General features: G+C 38.1%; 1 protein-coding gene across 2 annotated transcripts in view; it reads left to right on the top strand.

Moving 5' to 3' along the window:
- Window positions 1-20,857, top strand: part of DPP4 (dipeptidyl peptidase 4) — a 75,462-nt gene that overhangs the window by 21,199 nt on the left and 33,406 nt on the right. Inside the window, exons 13-26 of one of the 2 annotated variants that reach the window (XM_041403575.1) lie at window positions 767-871; window positions 969-1,036; window positions 1,225-1,278; window positions 1,727-1,851; window positions 2,791-2,838; window positions 3,289-3,387; window positions 5,396-5,465; window positions 7,034-7,228; window positions 8,115-8,169; window positions 10,036-10,135; window positions 11,663-11,727; window positions 16,720-16,792; window positions 17,034-17,107; window positions 17,954-19,250. In XM_041403575.1, coding sequence (XP_041259509.1) covers window positions 767-871; window positions 969-1,036; window positions 1,225-1,278; window positions 1,727-1,851; window positions 2,791-2,838; window positions 3,289-3,387; window positions 5,396-5,465; window positions 7,034-7,228; window positions 8,115-8,169; window positions 10,036-10,135; window positions 11,663-11,727; window positions 16,720-16,792; window positions 17,034-17,107; window positions 17,954-18,052 — 1,230 coding nt within the window. In that variant the 3' untranslated portion in view covers window positions 18,053-19,250. Of the gene's footprint in view, window positions 1-766; window positions 872-968; window positions 1,037-1,224; window positions 1,279-1,726; window positions 1,852-2,790; window positions 2,839-3,288; window positions 3,388-5,395; window positions 5,466-7,033; window positions 7,229-8,114; window positions 8,170-10,035; window positions 10,136-11,662; window positions 11,728-16,719; window positions 16,793-17,033; window positions 17,108-17,953; window positions 19,251-20,857 lie in introns of those variants that run through there. The other variant, XR_005952570.1, reaches the window with a different exon arrangement.

Here is a 20,857-nt window from a genome sequence, read left to right as displayed (position 1 = left end):
CCTTTGGGCATTTGTCACAGAAATAAGTTTTATTTCATTCAGCTCAATTTCATTCCTCTCTTTTTTCCTACCATATGTAGCACATTCAAATGGCAGTCAATAGAAGAAATTGATTCATTTCTGTCACTCTCAATTGATAAATTGGATAATTACTTCATGAAAATATTATTCCAGTTTGAGTTCTCTGTCATTCTGTAATCACCTACTTGCTAGCAAAATTTCCTTTTAGAAAGCAGCTTGTGGTTTTTTTTAATAGAGCAGGACATTTTTCACTGATAAGCTAAAAAAAATTTGAGTTCAGAGAATTTGTTCGCAAATATGTGTTTTAAAATTGGAAATTCAAGAAAAACATGAATTTGCAAAATTTACATTTTTATAGGTTACAGCTGCATTGGATGGAATAAAACCGTGCCTTTGAAAGTAGATGTACATATTGTTTCCTAAAATTGTAGAAAACTAAGACCACCAAAAGTACTTCACATTTTGTGTGGGGGGAGGGAGTTGGGGGGCATGGATCACTGCTGGGACTAGTACTCAGGAAATTCTGTTGCCTAAGGAAAGGAAAATATTTCAGGTGTGTTTATTTTAAGAGTGATGGCTACAGGTTCTACCTACTAAGTCAGAAGGCAAAAATGTTTGCAGTACATTCATTGATGCCTTGTTGTAAGCATTGACAGTCCTGGTTAGAGAAATTAAAATCTAAATTTATCGCTTAGGATCTGGAGTTTTGTTTTTTGCTTTAATAGACATCTCTCTTATGTTCAAGTTTCAGCCATCTGTCCCTCACTTTGCACCCGACAATGCTTCCTACTACAAAGTCTTCAGCGACACAGCAGGTTACAAGCACATCCATTACATAAATGGCTCACAGGTGAGGAATATTGTCTGGGACAGTCACTGCTGGCTTGTGTTTCTCCTGGTGATCGAGGGGTTTCATCTTCTACTTCTTGCCTTTTCCCCTGCTCCAGGTTCCAGTAGCTATTACTTCAGGAGATTGGGAAGTAATCAGCATAGAAGCTGTAACCAATAAATTTTTGTAAGTATCTGTAAATAAGGTACCTCTTCATATCATAAGGGCTGGTAACAAGGGTCTAAGCAAGCATGGAGAGAGGAGAGGGAGAAGGTTTTTAACTTGCCAAAAATCTGATTTAAGCATGTCAGATAATTTTTTTTAATATTATACTACAAATATTTTACTAAAACCAGTATGTTTTGATTTTTTAGATACTACATCAGTAATGAAAATAAGAAGATGCCAGGAGGAAGAAATCTTTATAAGTAAGAAATTCTTTTTTCTGCAGTATAAGTAAATTTTTTGTTAATGAAAAAAAGAAACTTCAAGAAAAAATCACTGAAAACTTAAATATTCATATGTTCAGCCTAATCTTTAAGATATTTAATGAAAATCAGTGTAAGAGTATAAACTGCAAAAATAATGGACATATTTTTTCTATAAATTCAGTTAATAAAGGGAAATTGTGAGAAGAAACAACCAATCCTCAAGCAAAAAAACCCTAAAAATAACCCTCATGCTTTTTTTGCTATTACTATAATTTCAGTATTAATTGAACTCAAAAGCTGAAACTCTGTTTTCTCTAGTTTTTGAATCAGTTTCTATCACTTCCAAATTTTAACATTTTTTATTCAGCCATCTTACTTAAAAAGCATATACTGCTTTAGCATAGCTTAAAAAAAATCTCTGAGATAAAGCTCATTTACTTTGCAGAGTGCTCTTGGAAAGCAGTCCAAAATTTACTAAATGTGTTAGCTGTAATCTGGATGAAAAAAGATGCCAGTATTATTCTGTGTCCTTCAGCAAAGACACACAGTATTATCAGCTAAATTGTCTCGGTGAGTATATCCCAAATTAATTGACATAAACATGACTCACTGATCAGTTGGGTGGTGAAGTTCACTTCGTCAGGATCTCGATATGTACTGTGTAACAATGATATGTGTTGATAACATTGGATAAATGTATTGGCAGTGGAAAAACATACTGCCTCCTGGGCTCAAAAGTACCTTGACAAAAATTACTGGGATAAAACTTGTTAGTTCTATCTGTCAGTGGACCTGAAAGAGCTGCAAAACACTCCTGTCCACCGTGCATCTCCTCGAGAGATGTATGGGGAGCTCTGCCTGCAGAAGGAATTTGGAGGCTCTGAAATTGTGACAAGCAACAGACAGAGCAGTGCCTGATGTAGGAGAATAAAATTAAGATAGTGCTGGTCAAGAAGAAAATCCAACTAATGTAATCATAAGGTAAGCAGAGGGACTGTAGACTGAGGGTGACCTCTAAGTGCTCCTGCCACATAGTACAGGGGTTAAATTCATCCAAGGCTGGGAAAAATAAAATCATCTCCAAAATTACTTTAAATTTAAATGTATGCCAAGATCTTCCTAATCCATGGGCTAGAAGGACAGACAGCAGACAGATTTTCTGTCAGACTGTAAAAGTGGTTGAAGACAGCTGCTGTGGTCCCTGTGTCAAGGTTTCCTGACGGCCACACCACTGTCCACAAGTAAGGCATGAGCTTTGCTAAAGAGGGAAATTCTGTTCTTCAATGCCTCACAGTCATGTGGTTCATCTTTGAGTCAGTCTGAACATTCTGTGGGATCCTGTGGCTTGAATTTGGGCCCCGCTAAATTCCTAAAAACCTAAAATTTAGCTTGAGCAGACTGGAGGGAAACAAGTTCTGAGCTTTTATGATTCACCCGTTTCCAATTACTTCACGGGGGCTGTGTTTCAAGCCAGCATGCAAACATGAAGGTTTTGTGCCCTGTTAACAGGTCCTGGCCTGCCCATGTCTACCCTGCACAGAAGCACTGATGATGAAGGTATGGGATTGTCTATAATTTATAATATGCCAGAAAATTGCACTTTAAATTTATTCTAATTTTCTTCTCCTTGCATAGTATAATAATAAAAATGTCAGTTATAAAGGGTAAGTTTTACTTCAAATAATTACCAGAAGAATAAATTATATAGCTTGAGTTTATTTAACATTATACACAGGGCTAGAATACATTAAGTCGTGTATATGACGTATTTACTGATTAATTGTTCAGTTTTTCTGAAACGATATTTAGATGAAAAACAGGGAAAAAAGAACTGAAGGAAAACTATACTGTAAATGTTGAATCTGAGAGGAAAAACAAAAACTGCAGTAAACTAAAACTGCAATATAAGTTGCCATCATCTCAGGTTTAATATTTAAAGTCCATAATTAAAGAGCAGTGCATTTGAAAAAAATCTGTTTAGTCTTTGAATCTTACTTTGTTATTTAGTCCTCAGATACTTGGAAAATAACACTGAACTGGAAAATTCATTGAAAGATATTCAGATGCCTTCAAAAAAATTTGGCTCCCTTAGCATAGGTGGATATGGTAAGTTCAAAAATGTCTTTTACCTTTCCCCTCCCACCCCCGCCCTTTTCACCAAGTGGTTCAAGGTCTTCTGCTGAGGGGCATGACAGGACAGATGGGTGCAATGGGAATTCTTGCAGTTATTCAGAACTTAGAGGCAAGATTATTTTTTTTTTTGGACATCTCCAAATATTCTCGGTTATTTTCTGAAATCCCAAAATGTTCTTATCCAAAATGTGCTTTTTCCATAGTGTGGTATCTTCATGTTTTCATGATGAAGTGGCTTAACTCCTTTTTCCTTTATAATAAACTAGAAACCAGAAGTCTCTAACAGCACATTAAATCAATAAGAGAAATGAGGTTGGGGCACAATCCCAAAACTCTTTAACATTGTTAAATTTAAATTACATTATAAATTCAAGTAGGTCTTTCTGATTTACACGTGCAAGTCACCTTGGTTTGTGTTAGCAGGTTGGGAGAGTGGAGAAGTTCAGATACTGTGAAAAAGCAGACAGTCTAAATGAAAAAATCTTGAAAAAACATTTAAGCAACATTTCAACTCTATGGCTTTTGACTTTATGTGGGGAGGGTGGGGGTTAAATATGTTGAATAGATTTCAATTGAATAATCATTCTTGAAAGCACATTCGTGCTCTGAGACTGCATAAACCTTAGTACAGACCGAAACAAAATGTTAGATAATGAACTGTTAATGCCTTGTGAGTGGTGCCCCCTCAGAATTTGGGTAGAGGAATGTGCTTGGTGTGCTCTTAGGCTGAGCAGCATCGAAGAGCCCAGCAGTGGGAGGCCTGGTACCTGTCTAAACTGTACTTGCTCCAGCCTTTGCTACTAGCTTTTCTCTTCATGACAAACTTCTTCCTGATAAAATGAGCAGATATTCTTAATGGAATTCCATTTTACAAACTGCATTGAGTTAGGTCAGTCATTGCTAACTGTTCTTTTTGATGCCTCCCTTCTTTCCCTGTTACCTTATTTATATAATAATTCTCTTTATCTTTGTGTTTTCTGTCTTTTATTTCTGTCACATTTTTAATAGGGCTAAAGATGAAATCTTCCAGGCAAGATGGAGATTTAAAGATGTTCTTCATGCTATCAGTTGTATATTCATTTTTTTTTTTAATTCCTCTTTGTTCTTACTACTTCATGTCTTCAGGGTAAAAGCTTTTGGGTAAGGGGAATCTATTTTTGATATCAAAAGTAGGAGAAGCAAATCCATTTATGTAGTCCTACTTAAAGCTTCCAGTCTGCTCACAAATCCATGTAGGTTATTAGAGAAAAAATTCACCCCTGTGACTATAGAGTATGCAAAGGTTAAAATTAGTATTTTAATGTGTTCAATTTAGTTTGGTTTTGTTGCAGTGTTCTGATGCCTTGCATATTTGTATCTGGGCAAATTTCTGTAAGATTTGCATTCTGACTATTACTGCAGTGCAGTCCATCAGCATTGCAGCATCAGTTCACTTAAAATTCATGAGTGAACAATTGAGTCATTCAGTTTGCAAAACTTTCAGGGTGTGCCTTTAAAATGTTCAGCTCACAGCCAATTTCAGTAGGACGAATAACATGAATGGAACTGGAATCAATATTGCTTCAAAAATAATAGATACTTGGATATGTTTCTGGGATGCTTTACAAACTGTCAAGCAAAGTCTATCTGTCAGGTTCAAAATAATATAGAATTTCTTTCCTCTGCTGGGAGAGAAATTTTATTTTTGAACCTGTGTTAGATTTACTACTGTAGAGACATAATGAGTTTCACATGTAAGCTTAGAATAATGTCATGAGACGGCATGTTGATTCCCCAGATTTTATTACTTTCAGCTAGTTTAGCTGTAAAATATTTTTTAAAATGAATAGCTAGGAACTTCTACATGTATATATTAGGACAGACCAGTTAAACTTCTCTATAATTTTAGGGGGTGGCTCAAATGTTCTCTTGTGTGAATGGTAATGCATGTCAAGTAATTCCACGGGAGAGCTGACCTAAGTCAAACTCTTTTCACTTTTAGACCTGTGGTATCAAATGATTCTGCCTCCCCATTTTGATGAATCAAAGAAGCATCCTCTGCTCCTTGATGTGTAAGTTTTCAACCACATGGCAGTGTTGTGTTAATAATCACTTTCATCTACTTCAAATGTTCTTAATAAGGAAACACAAAACTGGAATGTTTTCTAATTACTTCTTGAAGTAGTTTTAAGATGGAATGGAAAATAGGGGTTTATCCCAGTTCATGGTGAATTCCTGTGCCCTAAGATGATGTAATGCTTAATGAGCACATGCTCTGGCACTGGCGCTGATACATTCTATGTGATTTAACAGCCAGGATGTTCATGTTAGCTTACCTTCTCCTCTGCTCATGATGTTCCTTAGGAGTAATCTTTGATGAAATCACAATCCAGAATGAAACCTTGAATAAGCTTTGTATCCTAAAGCTGAAGTAGTGTGTGTGACATTGCATGTTTTCTGTGATATTTGACTGTCAGTCAATGTTGACAAACATCATCCTGTGGTCAGGACTGCATTTGCTGTGTATTTTTTTCATAAATAAAAGCCCATGAGCAAGTGTTGATTGGTCTGGTCTTCCTCAGGCACTTCTGTTCATCCTGCTATGTTTTCTTCTAAATGTGAATTACTGAATTTTAGCTATGCATTAATAGAAAAATGTTAAGTTACTCCTTTTTTACAAAAAAGGTGACTCTATAAGGAAACTGGCTGTTAGTTGTTAGATGCAGCTTTATATAATGCAATTTAGTAGCACTTTTTGATGTGCCATTGAACATTTTAATGAACAGCCAGTGCTTTTGGCTTCTTAAGACTTGTTTTGGTTATGATACTATGTTTATTGACTTACCTGGACCTTTGTCAGGATCACCTCTGGGTCAGAATGATCTCAGTAGCAGAAATTACTTTGGAAGTATATGGATCCATAGCTTGAATTAAATTCCCAGTAGTTTATTCTGTGCTCATAAAACTGATAAAAGTGGGCTATAGAGCCATAGGAGCCATTTTCTATTTCTTACTCTGTTGAACAGTGGCTAGAGAAGTGCACTGCACAGAATTTTACCATCAAGGCACTCAGTATGATTTCATAGTGATCAAGTGCTTCTGAAATATTTTAAGTAAAAAGTTACAATTATAGTTTTGCTTCCTTTTTCTCAGTCTGCATAAAAATTAGTTCAGACCGATAAGACATAGAAAAGGGTATTTTTAATTTTTCCAGTTGAAGGCTATTCACTGATTTCAGACTTAAACCAAATAAATCATGGGTGAATGGAACAGAAATACAGAATATCACTTTGAAACTTAGGTGACTAGATGTGCCAAAACAGAAGAAAACTTGCTAGGATCTGATAAGCTGCCTTAAGTCAAAATAATGAAGGTTTCTTATTAGAACAGAAAGAAGTAAAACAACAACAACAACAACAGCAACAAAAAATTCAGCCTGCTTTCTTGATTAACAGCTGAAGTTTAAAAAAAACATACTGCTTTTAGTGGCACACTGGAGTAAGTCAGTGATGCTTTTCTTGTTTCCTCGGTTTAATTTGAAAGTTTATCCTGTTTTAAAGGCCAAAATTGTCAGCAGTAATGCTTGGTGTGAGAATATGTGGGGAGTAAATGCCTGAATTTTGTGACATTTTTCCCCTAGGTATGCAGGACCTTGTAGTCAGAAAGTAGACCAAGCCTACCGGATCAGCTGGGCGACTTACCTGGCCAGCACGGAGCGCGTCATCGTGGCCAGCTTCGACGGCAGGGGCAGCGGCTACCAGGGGGATCAAATCATGCACGCAATAAACCGGAGGCTGGGAACCTATGAAGTGGAAGATCAGATAGCAGCAGCCAGGTGAGCTACAGGGAAAGGTCAACACCTGCTCCTTCTTTTATGTGCTTATCGTGTAGGGGGAAAAAAGGTGAAGGTTTCAAATCGTCATCGGCAAAAAATAACTACATTCGGCTTAATTTCGTACACTGCAGTGCGTCATTTATATGCCCACCATGATTTTATGCTTAAAAAGAGAGGAGAGTTAATGCTGTAATACCAGTTAACCATGTCTCTGATTTTATGGAGATGATTTTATAGAGATGATATGTGTCATATTAGTAGAAGAACACGCTACCAAGGAACTTGGAGATGGAAGTTTTACTTCAAGCATTAGCAAGTTTCTGTTGTCGCAGAATTATGAGAAATACTCAGCCTTCAAATCGTAGTTCACATTTGTCACTTGGTTTATGCTTGTAGAACCTCACTAAAATAAACAGTCTCAGTATAGATCTCCCAGAATTGCAATGAAACTTGATCTTACAGGGTTTTTTTATGTGGGATTTTAAAATGTTAAGGAGCTTAAACAATTTCACAATCTTCTTGATTTTTTTTTTATGGTGACTGCATTTCCCTGTGTTGGTCTGTTCCTTATTGCTGCAATTTGATTTTTGTGCATCTTTAAAAAAAAAGACAAGGCTGGTAGTGAAATCTGACCTGATACAATACAAATGTTCAGTGAGTATGGGTTGAGGGGTTTCAGAGTATCATATGCACATATGTTTTTCTAAATTTCCTAAAGACACACGTGCCTGAATCATCATATGTTTTCATGTGCAGTCGCTATGATGAAGTGGGAAATGCTTGTTTGTACAATACAAAGAGGAAGACTTGATAGGAAATAGGCACGTCTGTAGAATGGCAGATATTTGCAGTCTGTTAAGTGTTTAATTATTCTGTTTGCTTTCAGAAAGTTTTCTGAAATGAGCTTTGTTGATAAGGACAGAATAGCTATTTGGGGTTGGGTAAGTACTCAAATAATTTTGGCGGGAATACTGTTTAATTTTCACAACTATTTGTTGTGCTGTCATGTTTGTGAGACCCTGTAGTGCTTCATGTGAGGCACTCCTGGGGTCACAGCACAATCCAGTACTTGAGCTGATGAAGTTCATCTTAAAAAGTGCATTTATACGTTGCGCTTTTGCAATCATTCAGGAGCCTTTGTAAGAGAAATTAGGACTACTAGAGGAATTAAAAACCAATTTAAATGGATGCTGCCAAGTTCCTGTGTACAGTATGAACCTATACTAAAAAAAAAAAAAAAACAAAACAAAACCCAAGTATGTATTCAACAGTATTTCTTCAGTTGGATGACTGATTTTAGAAAAGATGTGAAATTACACTCGAGCCAGCTGTGTGGGATGGTTATCATGGTATTTGCAACCAGAGGCCAGATTTCTCTAACTTGATGCATCTTAAAAACCTGGCACAGTAGATGGAAATATTTAATCGTTTAATAGCATGCACATACCCCCTCAGCTACAAAGCTAAATGTGTATATAGTGTTAGTGATTGCAGTGCTGATTTAAATTAACTGAAATTTGGGCACTGCAGGTGACAGGCACTAATGAATAAATTGCTTGATGGCAATATGGTGTCTTTAATAGCTTTTCTTCTGGGGGTAAACATCTCTGTTATAGGAAATCACATATAATGGTACTAACTGTAATGAAAGGAAAATTCTTTCTGCAGAAATTGATGATTTGATGCATTCCCATCTTAAGTCCTTATGACCCTCAGGATGAATAGTAGAAGAACATTCCTTTTTGGAGCTCTGTTGGGATTATGCATCCTGGACATTGAACCTGTAGGCAAACAGGTTTTCTTTATATCTTGAGTTTTTAGACTGTCAGCCTCTCATTGTCAGCCTGTCATTATGTACATGGATTTTGTTTGCTATAGATTCAGCAGTAGTACCTTTACTGTGGCCAGGTTAGGCATTTATACAGTGTTTAATTACTAAGTGCTTGCATTACTTTGCTAATCTCATTGGAAAGACCTGGGAATTGAAGCTGGAGCAAACATTTAAGGACTTTGAAATAAGATGCAATTCCCTTTGCCTGTAATCTGGTTTTAAGACAGGAATGAGATCCAAAAATAGCTCTTGTTTTTGAATGTGGGTGGGCACATTTTCCTAAATAACCCATTCAAACTCTTGTGAGGGCAGTCATTTGGGCGGTTGGTGACAGTGTTTAGGTATCTTGCTGCCTGGATGCTCAAGTGTGTCAGATATTTACTCATCTGTGTATCAAGCTAGACTGTGAGTAAATTTTCTGTGTACAGCAACGGGTGTGTTGTTGCACAGTTCCTCCCACAAACTCAGCAGATCCTTCACTCCCCAGTCACAGTCTTGCTCCTGACACTTTGGGGGAGAGTTAGGGAGCGAGTTATCATAGGCCTGCTCCAAGGGAGCTGGAAATTTTTGGATGCCCTGTTGCAACTACTCATCAGAGCACACTGTGGGCCAGAGCTCTGCTTCCACCCACTCCCCCAGCACGGGAAGGGACACAGCGGTTCAGCAGTGTCTCGTTTCCTGTCTCTTGCTGCTGCCTACAGCGCTACCAAACGCAGTCATCCTCAGCTGAGTCACAGTTGGGCAGCGTTTGCGCCCTTTTTCCCCACCGAGCTCTCATTCATCAGTGCCACAGCTGCCATGCGCTGTTTGGTGCCTGTTTCCCCGACTGAGCAGGCTGGCTGAGATCTGACCCAAATTCAGAATGGAGTTCATTAATATGAAAAACGCTGATCCCATAAATGCCTGATGAACTGTGTAGCAGATGGGCCCCATCCTTTCCCTTCTGACTAAAATAACAGCAATGTTTTCTTCTCAGTCTTATGGGGGATATGTGACCTCCATGGTGCTTGGCTCTGGAAGCGGCGTGTTCAAGTGTGGAATAGCGGTTGCCCCCGTGTCACGCTGGCAATATTATGGTATGTGAGGGCTTCCTTGTTACAAGGATTCCCATATGTCTTCCAGTGCACACGCTGCAAAGTGTGGATTCGTAGCGCAGAACTTTGGATTATCTACTAGATGCCACGTAAATGCCACTTGGTCTGTTTTTATGAGGTCGTGGTCACTGCATTTTGAAATTAAACCAATTCGCTGAATTATTTCCCATCTTAAAAAGTCACATCCGTAACTTCAGGTAACCTCTTTACCCATTAATGAAGACAAAATCATCGTAATATTGGTAGTACTGCTGTAATGTGTGTACATTTGCTTTGATGACACACAGTGTTGTGTGTCAGAAATCCATTGCAGTTGAAGTTTTGTGTCTTTGAAATGAAACTTCACTTATAAGAATGAACTGTGAGGATTAGCTTTGAACTTGCATTGCAATTTACTCTCTAAAAGTACCAAAATAGGATTTGAATTGCCTTAGGTTGGTTGGTCAGGGTTTTTTTAGCATGTCAAATTTGGATTTTATAAATCTAATCCATCTTGAGAGTAGCTTGATGTGAGAAAAACCTGATCAAATGGACAAGTCTCTACATGCTTCAAGCCTTTTGAGCATAAGGTTTCAAGTAGTTGCATGAGGCTAGAAATGGGCTAGTTATAGGGGCTCTCCTCCCAGATTAAAAAAATTACTTAAAGTTATAAATAGGTGGTGGTACAATCTGAACACATTTTGACATTTTCCTCATTTTTATTTGTCCAAAAACATTCAAGGGAAAGCTTTCCCTGGCAAACCACTGCTAAAGAAGGCATAATTTATCATTTTGCAACTAGCACAGAGGCTGTATAATAGCTAATTCAGCAGATCAGATCATGCTGCCAGGCAGTAGCAGTAGTCTGTTGGGGACGTCTTCATGATATTTTGGACGTGAATATTACAGTATGACAGGAAATATTTTTTTAATGATCAAGATCTCTATAATTCCACTTTTACCTACTTAAATGAAGGATTAAGGAGGCATACATATTCAGCATAAAAAATCTCTAGTGCAACAACTTTGATGAGAAGTCAAATGGACGTTAGAATATGGCAGCAGAGCATTAGTTTGTATGGTTTAAAACAAAGCTGCAAATCTGAAAATGATAACATGGCAAAAAAATATGTGGAAAATCAATTTTGCTTTTTTCTCACCCAAGCTGAATCCTAATATGCTACTGTAATTTCATAGTATAGATTTTTGGTAGTAAATATTTAGAAAAATAAATAAGATTTTTTTTCAGATCTAGTTATTTACTGCAACATCTTCAGTCATTTTTTTAGGATTACTGAAAGAATAACAATAAGGAAACACTAACACAAAGTACTATATTAATATTCAGCATTCAGGTGTCCATGGCAACAAGATTAACTATTCTGAATAACGATGGTTACCTACACCCCTCATTGTGGAAAACCTGATTTCCAGTATGCATTGTTACTGCTTGTATTGATGGGAAAATTGATGGCAGACAGATTGAAAATTAAGTAGCAGATTCTAATTTTGGGATTTTTAAAATTTCAGATTCAATATACACAGAGCGGTACATGGGCCTTCCTACAGAAAATGATAATCTGAAGAACTATAATGTAAGAAAGAAATCACTTTATCTCCTTTTTTTGTGTGTGATGTTTCATTTCTAAACTGGTATATTGTTCTTCAAACACTTTAGTTCTTTCCCTGTGCAGAGAAATAAGTTTGTGTCTTCTTTCCTGCTAGAACTGTTGCACTGTACTGTTAGAGGCTGTAGTCTCGTGTGTTTGGATTTGCACAAAGTAGCTTCCTCTTAGTGACTGGTGTGGGGTTTCTGTTGTTTGTTTAGTGTGTTAGTGTTTTGGGTTGTTTTTTTTTTTTTTTTAATTCACTTCCATTTGACTACTTTGCAGACTGTAAAACAAGCTGTAAAAACTTCTATTTTAACCACCAAAAAACAAATTTGTTTTGAAATTTATATGTTTGTGAGCAAAGAATGCTTTATCTTAAACATTTTTCACAAAAACAAATGTACTCCTTTTCTTTCTGAAATGTAATTTTTTTTAATGGGTGTTGTGTGAACTTCCCTGCTTTAGGAATCTGCAGGTTTTTTGCAGGGAAAGCAAAATTTCCTCAATACTAGAAAACTTTGACAGGTAGGCTACTGTGATCATATCAAATTGCAGACCAACTGAGAGCCAGCAGTGTCAGGACTGAAATCTCCATAAACAGAGAATGTCCAAAGTTGTTCTAAAATGACCAGGGTTTTCACAGGAGTGAGGGAATTTGCATTAGTCCTGCTGAAAGCAAATTGCATGTAGATTGTTTGTCATTGTTACACTATTATTAATCAATTGTTTGACTTCCTCTTCCATGTGCCAGATGATTTTTGTTGCCTCAAGGGCTTTTCGAAGTCACAGGTAGCTGGGCATAGGGCAGAGCAACCAAACATTCTGTTAGGTTTTGGGAAACTTCAGGCTGAGGTGAAAATACAGTGGTGGTGGGAAAACTGTGAAGAATCTGAGGGGTACTTTGTGCCCTGGTTATTGGAATGTTTCACAGAAGAGTCCAGCCATGGTGATGCTGGAACCAAACATTGATGTTAGAGGAGGAGATAGAGCATTCTCTGTGTTTGGGTTGGTAAGAAGGGTAGAGGACAGATAGCACTGTTGTGTGCATTAAAAAAGTGTCATGGGTAGCAAAAAGGGTGGGCATTGTTGCATTGATTTACAAGTATGATAAAACATATAAATACAGACATATATGTACTGAAACATGTGGCTTGACCTATATTTACAGTACTCTAGTGTTGTCAACTGCTATGTGAGACGTTCTGGTCAAGACTGGGGACAATGGTAGTGCCTGCTGGACAGCTTGGTACTGTGTCTGTCTCCCCCTTCTAACCACTGAGCTACTGGGCCCAGCAGGAACTGACCAGCAGCCTGCAGCCTCCTGCCTGCCTTTTTCCAAATGTGTTTCTTTAAGGCAGTGGGAACAGTAGGAGGTCTGCGAGGTAGCAGTGTAAATACAAGTTCCTGTCGCTGTGCAGAACGAACGTTAACGCTCTGGGTGCACAAAGTCACTCACCAGCTTCACGGCACAGATGGCAACAGAGGACTGTTTAATCCTTTCAAGCCAGGAGTCGGATTTTCTTGGCATGGTATCCATTGCTGGCAATGGCCACGTTGAAACTGCCAGTACCAAAGAGCTAAAGGTTTCAAATGTGTTACTCAGAGGACTAATTGGGGAGAATGGTGGCTAGATGGAGGAGGAGTAATTGCCTAGATCAGATTGTCACACTTCGCTGCTGCTCCTAGAGAACGGAAAATGCAACTTAAATCCTGTTTGTTGTTAAAAGCTCCAAATAATATAGTACTTGGACTTTACTTTTAACCTGGAGGGTGGGGTAGCTTGAGAAGTGAGTTTGTTGGTTTTCATGTAGCCCCCGTGACAGTGTTGTGGGATTTTGTTATTGCTGAAGACCCTTACTGACTTCAGCCCAGTATGTTCCTGGCTTACAGCCCCTTTGATCCATGTCCCAGTCCCAATAGCCAGCCTCCTGGTCCCTTGACACTTATGAGAGCTGTTTACTGAAATGAATGGTTTTTGAGGTGAATGCGGAATCTGCGCTGAAAGCTAGTACATAGAGCTGAAGCTGTTAAAGCTTGCACTGTGCTGTCAGGTTTGTGTGCTGCCTCATATATTCTCTATCCTACTGCATTGCTGTAAAGCTGGCATGAAAAGTGAAAAGTTGCATAAACTGTGCTATGCACCCTGATTTAAAAGAAATGAGATGGTGTACACACCTCCTTAGAAAAGATGAGCACTGCTAGGCACATTCCTAACATGTAGAGTATTATTGATGACTGAATATATAGACTCAAGAAGCTAGTTGTGGTAAGAGGGGTACATCCTGCCTTGTATTTCTGTGACATTAAGTTTCACTTTATTGAAGGCAGAGAATCTGAGATGTTAAATATTGTTTGTCAGGAGTCAAGTCTGAGGGAGGACTCACGCTCCCAAGTGGGCTAATTAGGTATGTTCAGTGTCTTTTAATGTAGTTGTAAACTATTAAAAATTAGAGCTGTGTAAGAGAGGAGCAAGCAAGTGCTCCTAATATAATCCTAGACTGAACGGCAGAGAATCTGGCGGCCTGGAAGAAACATCCCTGATGCAAAAGACTTGAGACGGAATCAGGGCAGAGCTCTGGAGGTCAGACACAGTAGCCATGTAAAGCATACTGAAGAGACTGTTCAACTTGTGAGAACATTATTTTGCAGTTCACTCTGAATTTGATATGCTTTTGGCAAGTGTTTGAAACAGTCATAGATTTGGCAATCTTTTTCTAGCAGATTTGAAATGTTCAGTCCTTAAGAACTGCTGCATCATTAGGTTATGCAAAACAGGGTACAATTTTGTAAATATGCCATCTTGTACTGATTTGACATTTGTTCTATTATCTGAGAATATGCTAAAGGGAGAGAGACCTTCAATTTCAGCCAAACCTTAACTTGTTTGTGGAGTGCTGATAAAATGTTGACTGCTGTGTGATCTTTAGAAAAGCCAGTTACACTCAGTAGGGCCTAATTCTCAGTACTTGTTCACGTTACCTTCTCAGAGCCTTTGTCCTAGCAGTGTAACTGTAAAACACAAGTGGTAAATAAAGTTGCATTTTTTTGGCTGTCCACTTAAGGTTTGTTCAGTTGCTGTTGCTTTGTTGTCTAACTCTGCCTACTTGAGAGTGCTGCCTGTCTTGCAACCTTCTTTAAGGACACAAAGGTACTGTGTCCTTAAAGCATGTTTTAGGGAAGGGACTCTTCATGTTGAGTGTGAGTACTGCAAGTGAAGTATCACCAGTGATAAAAAAGCAGAGAAACTATCTCATATGCTTCTTCTTTCTGAAGTGTTTTTACAAATAACTTTATTTTTTTTTTAATGCCTGAAGAGGAAAAATAGTGACATCCTCTTTCTAAAACTGCTTTTGCCAAGTCAAGTTCTCAGAAGTGTAGCTTAAATCAGGCTTCCACTCACAGAAGGTTTACTTAAAGCAGCATTGCTTTTCTGCAATAAAGCCTAGCAAGGTGATCTGTCAATTTTCCCTCTGCATGTGGACACTGGTTGGTTTGGGGGTTTTTGTGGTTGTTGGTGGGGTTTTTTTGTCTTTAATCTCACTGGGCCATTTCTTTCTCATTTGTTCTTTTGGTCAGCTGGTTTACCAGTGCTCCTCAGTGCATCAAAGTGCTCTCTCCATATTTTGGCACTCACAGCTAAGTGTTCTTACTCCATGATACCAAATCATCTGATTGGAAAGTGTCATGCTTCCACGTTTGGTGGATTTCTGTATACTGGATTTCTAGTGCTCTCTAGCCTTTGACTATCAAAAGAGGGCAACTGCAGTGTTACAGACTGGAGGATGGGGGTTTTTTGCCCTCTCTGCTGAATTTGGTTTTTAGATTTTGTTGAATACATACAAAGAATTCATTTCATGTATGGAAGGGTTCTGGTACACTATTCTGCCATAAGAAAAGGGGTTTAATATTTGTACTTGCTTTAAAGATTCATGAGTGTACAAGAGACATAAGGAAATCAGAACACTTCTTGTCTTGGTAGTATAATGTATTTGACTTTTTTTGGGTACTAAATACAAATCCTTGTGCAAGGATACAGCCTTAGTACCAAATTTGGAAGAAAAAAAGCAAATCACTAAATTCTTCTGTTCATAATTTTTACTATTTTTTTCTTGCCACATTAACTGGTTGTCCTGTCAAGTCTAAAATGTCTTGTCCCTGTTGTTCCTCTTCTTTCTCTGCTCATGGCAGAGCACCATCCTACTCCCTTTCTTTGCCCAAATTAAAAATCTTATCTGCAATCCTCACTGTCTTTAGTCTTGAGTCACAGTAGCAAGGCAGGTGGGCTAGAATGTTCTAGGGAATATGTTGTTACTATGTTTTAAATTTCTTGATTAATCATAGTCGCTGATTATTTCATCTTTTCATCACTGTATCGTGTTTCCATTCCCAAAATGTAGCTTGACTTCTATTTAGAGATTTGGTCTAGTGATTTTCTTTGAGGCATTTCAGGAGCACATTTTTCTAAACTTCTTGTTACCTGTTTTTTCTGGAGATTGAGGCAGTATTAGCTCTGGTGCCTTACCTGCAGGTGAACCTTTTGTGGAAGACAACATGTGTAGCCTCTGCAAGATCTACTCCTTGCTCTGGCAGGGTGCGCTGTTGCCATGGCAACATTTTTTTTAACTTGTCTGCAGTCAAACAGGAAACCTATGGCACACAGAGTGCTGCAGGCTACCACCATGCTGGCCATGGATTGAATGTGAACCTCACTGCAGAGCTCTTCCCCTCTGCGGCTGCCTGCTCCTTGGCAGCCCCAGCCCCGGTACAGTCGCAGGCAGGCGCGGGGGGTTTGAGTGTGGGCACCCAGCCCTGGATGTGTGACCGTGTCCCATGGCACTTCAGAGGGGGGTAAGCAGGGCTGTGCTTGGTTTGAGCTGAAGGACCCCAGACAGTGTCAACACGAATCAAATTCAGTTGGTAGCAAGTCATACCCTAATAAATAGCAGCTTTTTTTTCTTTTTTTTCCTTTAATTTTAGAGTTCAACAGTAATGGCCAGAGCTGAAAAATTCAAGGAAGTTGAATATCTCCTTATTCATGGAACAGCAGATGGTGAGTTGCAGTTAATTAGACATTTTAGTATTACAGACAGGTTCGCAATTCTACTACTGACAAAACAAAAGCATGAAGGGGCAAGGCTGTTACATTTGCGTCAATAAAATAATACCGATTTTTGCAACTAATCTGTGTTTCAGTCAGCAGTGCTGGGGAGTCTAGTGTGTATATTGCTTTGATTCCCCCAGAGTATTACAGAAGCAGTTTTTGTTTACCTTTTTCCTCTTCCACTTTTCAGATAATGTTCACTTTCAGCAAGCAGCACAGATTTCCAAAGCTCTTGTTGATGCTGAAGTGGATTTTCAGGCAATGGTATGGTTCTGGTTTGTTTATTATTATACAAATGAGAATAATAGCATAAGCTCCCTGTGGTAAGGTATAAATTCATTGCCTTCTTAAATGAAAGTTCATATAGTTGCATTTCGTGTTCAGTAACTGAAATGTGAATATAAAGCATGTATTTTATTTCTGCACAAGAAAAACTGTCAAGCAACACTATCTCATACTTGATCCTTTTTACCTAATCTTTCATTTTCTTTAAGTTTTTATGTTCTCAAACAAATAGCCAGTCCCAACCTTTGCATATACCCAAGTGCAATGAATAGTGTCTTAAAGATAGGACAAAAGGAAAGGTTGGCTTCAGCAAAATCCCAGATAGCCTTTCCATCCCGTCTGGTGTTTACTGTACTTGTAAGACAAGCAGTTATTTGCCCTTTCTTATGTTGTGCATGGAAGTTCTCAGACTAGGGAGCAAGCCCTTTCTTTCCTACATTCTCTCAGCCCTAGAGGAGCAGTGCTAGAAATGATGATGTATAGAAGGAGGCCAAGTGCATGGTTTTCTTTCAGCCAAACTCACAGGACATACAGAGGGAGAGGTCAGGCATGCCTTGTAACTAAACAGCTGAATCTACCTTCCATGTGGACAAGCCACATGTTGTTTTTACACCTTCAGCATAAAAACAGAGCATGTCCCACATGCAAAGAAGGAGCTTAAGTGTCAAAGCAGCTTCCTACCCTGTCATGTCTTTGGCTCCATGCTGAAAGCCTCATGCTAGGATCATTTTAAATGGCTGCACAGGTTTTTATGTCTGTCATGTTTGATTTCTATCATTTAGATGTAGCTGCAACTAACATTCTCTATATTTCTCTTTCACACAGTGGTACACTGACAAAGACCATTCCATCTCCGGTCAAGCACATAAGCACATTTATACCCATATGAGCCACTTCATCAAGCAGTGTTTCTCGCTGCACTAGCACCAGCATTTTGCTTGTTACTGATGGTACTTCTACAGAAAACCCTCATGATAATGTACCCTGAGCCAGTATAAATCAAGATGAGATAAGAATCAGCTCTTGGGATACCGGTGTACACAATGAAATGCTAATCTTTGTAATGATTCCTGTTGCCAAGCAACTATTGCATTTTTGTTGATTGTGTTTAATCGCGTCTTAACATCACCGGAATGATGTTGCAGACTTCTAGGAACCATGGTACTTGCTTGAGTAATTACCTTTTGATAGTTCAGTCTAAAAGAGAAACAATCCAGTTTGTATATTAGAGAAAGGAATGATAAAAATGTCACATGGCAATCAGTCACAGAATAAAAATATAATAATGTTTCCATCAAAAATGAAATTAACCCTGGGGTAATTTCTGTGAAAATAATGAAGAAACATTTGAAACATTTTTGCAGAAATTTGTAAGGCTTGCTAATTATTATTTTAGAATGAGTATCAGGAATACTGCGACGTTAATATGTGCAGAATGAAATACTTTATACTGCAGTTTCTGAAGTAAGTGTTTTCTGTCCAATCCCTTGTATTACAGTTGTAGAACTCTTGCAAGGCAAGCACAAAACCAGCTTTCACCAAAGATTCTGAATGATACCTAGTCAAACCAGGGACACTGGATTTTTTTGTGTGCTATCATATAGTACTGTGATTTTTGCTTATTTTATAGTAAAAATAGCTGCTTCACTGGGAATGTGCACTGCAAAATCTCCTCTGGGAACAAGAACCCCATTTTTTAATGTAGAAGTTGCTCATGTTGTGATGAATAGGAACTGGTTCTTACACTGAAACATAAAACATTACAATGCGAACTAGCAGTCACTCTCCTGTGAACATGCTCTTTAGCAAAACCTTACAGCCTACCAATAAATATCTGCTTTCTTTACAGCACTCCAGGTAGGCTTCTCCATCTCATCTGAGGATTAATTTTCTTAATTTCACATAGAAAAAATGCAATCCACTTGTACTAAAAATTGTGCTGCTTTAAAATAATAAAGACATTAATTTATGAAAGGAGGTGTAGTCCATATCCTTGGAAATGTTGCTTCAGAAAAAGAACACTAGAATATTTTTAAATCCCCATTAATTTTGAGGATGACTTACAGTGTAGCTTCTGATTTTGTGTAATGGTATCATGTAATGGAGTGTGACATGATTATCTAACACTTAGCTTCTTGGTATTACATGCCAGCATCTGATTATGTCTGTATTGTGGGTTATTAGTGACATTAGGTGTGAATGTAAAAGTACTCATGCAGACAGATAAAGCATGGGGAAGAATGTTAAGACACTTTGTGCAGCTTGTCCTTAAATGAGAAAGTCTCAAATGGAAAATCAGATTTTGTTTTCACAATTCCTTGACTCACAAAATAAGATGGGCGGTTTTGTTCTGTTTGTTGGCATTTTTTTGAAACACACTGGAGCTGGGTTTTACAAATACCATCTTGGGTTTAAGGGAGTAGTGGCTCTAATGTAGACTGGCACCACTGTTAAAGTTCTACAGGCTTACAGGCTGTCAGTTATCTCAAGGAGGTTTTATCATCACATCTCTCATTCTTTTGACTCAAGGCAAAGAAACCTATGTCAGTATAAGGTAGATCCCAGCAATACAGACAGATTACAAAAAAAGATGATCATTATGATATGTCTTGTGTATGCAAGGGTAAATAGTTAGGATTTCTTTTAATGTTATCACTCACACTGTCATAAAAACAAACAAAAAGTGTTTCTGTAATCCAAAAAACTTCTTTCACGAGGCTCTCCTTAGATAAGTGCAAGAATTAGTATAATCAAAGAAACATATAAAAAAATAAGTGAAACTAGAAATTACATGGGCTAAGTCTTTAAGATGCAATTCTTTGCATCTGACTTGTGTTACTGATTCTAGCATCTCACTGGGAAACTCTACTCTCAATACATCATCCCCTTTTAACTGCCTTATCTGCAAGGCATTACATAATGCAATGCTAATTATCTTACTTTGTCTGGAAAGCAACTTCTAAGTTATGCTGGTAAAAGACAATGATACAACTTTTAAAACAAAAGAAAATTTCATTGCTGTAGTAAGTGTCCTAATTAACATAAATTCAGTGTCTAATTTTTCACTGTGGTAGAACTCCCTCAGCTCCAAAAATAATGCAGGCAAGAGGATGGTAGAGCTGCCTCAGGGAACTGACAACTTGCTTGAACTGCATGAGCACAGGTAAATAACTAAAACTGAGCCACAGAAAATATCTAGCTCATTCCATTAATGTCCAAAGCCAGAAGTCAGTTGTGCCTGAATTACTGCAACGTGCTAGTTAGTTGCACACCTACCAGTTACGGGTTTTCTCTGTATTTTTTTTTCCTATGTGAAATGGATGTTTAAGTTTGTAGTACAATACACTTTGTGTAAAATCCTAACAGAAGCAGCGGAAGCTTGAGTTGTCACTGTTACCATTCTTAGGCTACGAGACTTCTAGTCTTTGGTTTAATAATTCGTGAAGAAGCTCAAAAGGGATGGAGTCAATTCTGTACATAGTATTGCAATTCATGGCCTTAAGGTTTTTCAGTAGCAGAAATTTAGGGTTCTGAGAAGAGCAGAAACATTTTAACTTGTATGACCTTACCTTTTGATCTCTAAAAAGATCCAACTACTCCTGCTTTGTCCCCATCATCTCTCTCAGGAAAAGGGGGACCAATTCACGAGTAGTAAACTGGAGCTTCATTCCCCTTCTCTTCCTGGAACAATGAGCTCTGAGCTGTCCCTGGTGTCACCCTTACTGTTAA

Source organism: Onychostruthus taczanowskii, unplaced genomic scaffold, assembly GCF_017590055.1.
Source record: "Onychostruthus taczanowskii isolate IOZ18803 unplaced genomic scaffold, ASM1759005v1 scaffold20, whole genome shotgun sequence".
NCBI classification, from domain to species: domain Eukaryota; kingdom Metazoa; phylum Chordata; class Aves; order Passeriformes; family Passeridae; genus Onychostruthus; species Onychostruthus taczanowskii.
Note: the sequence above shows the minus strand (reverse complement) of the source record. Positions and strands in the feature narration are given on the sequence as shown.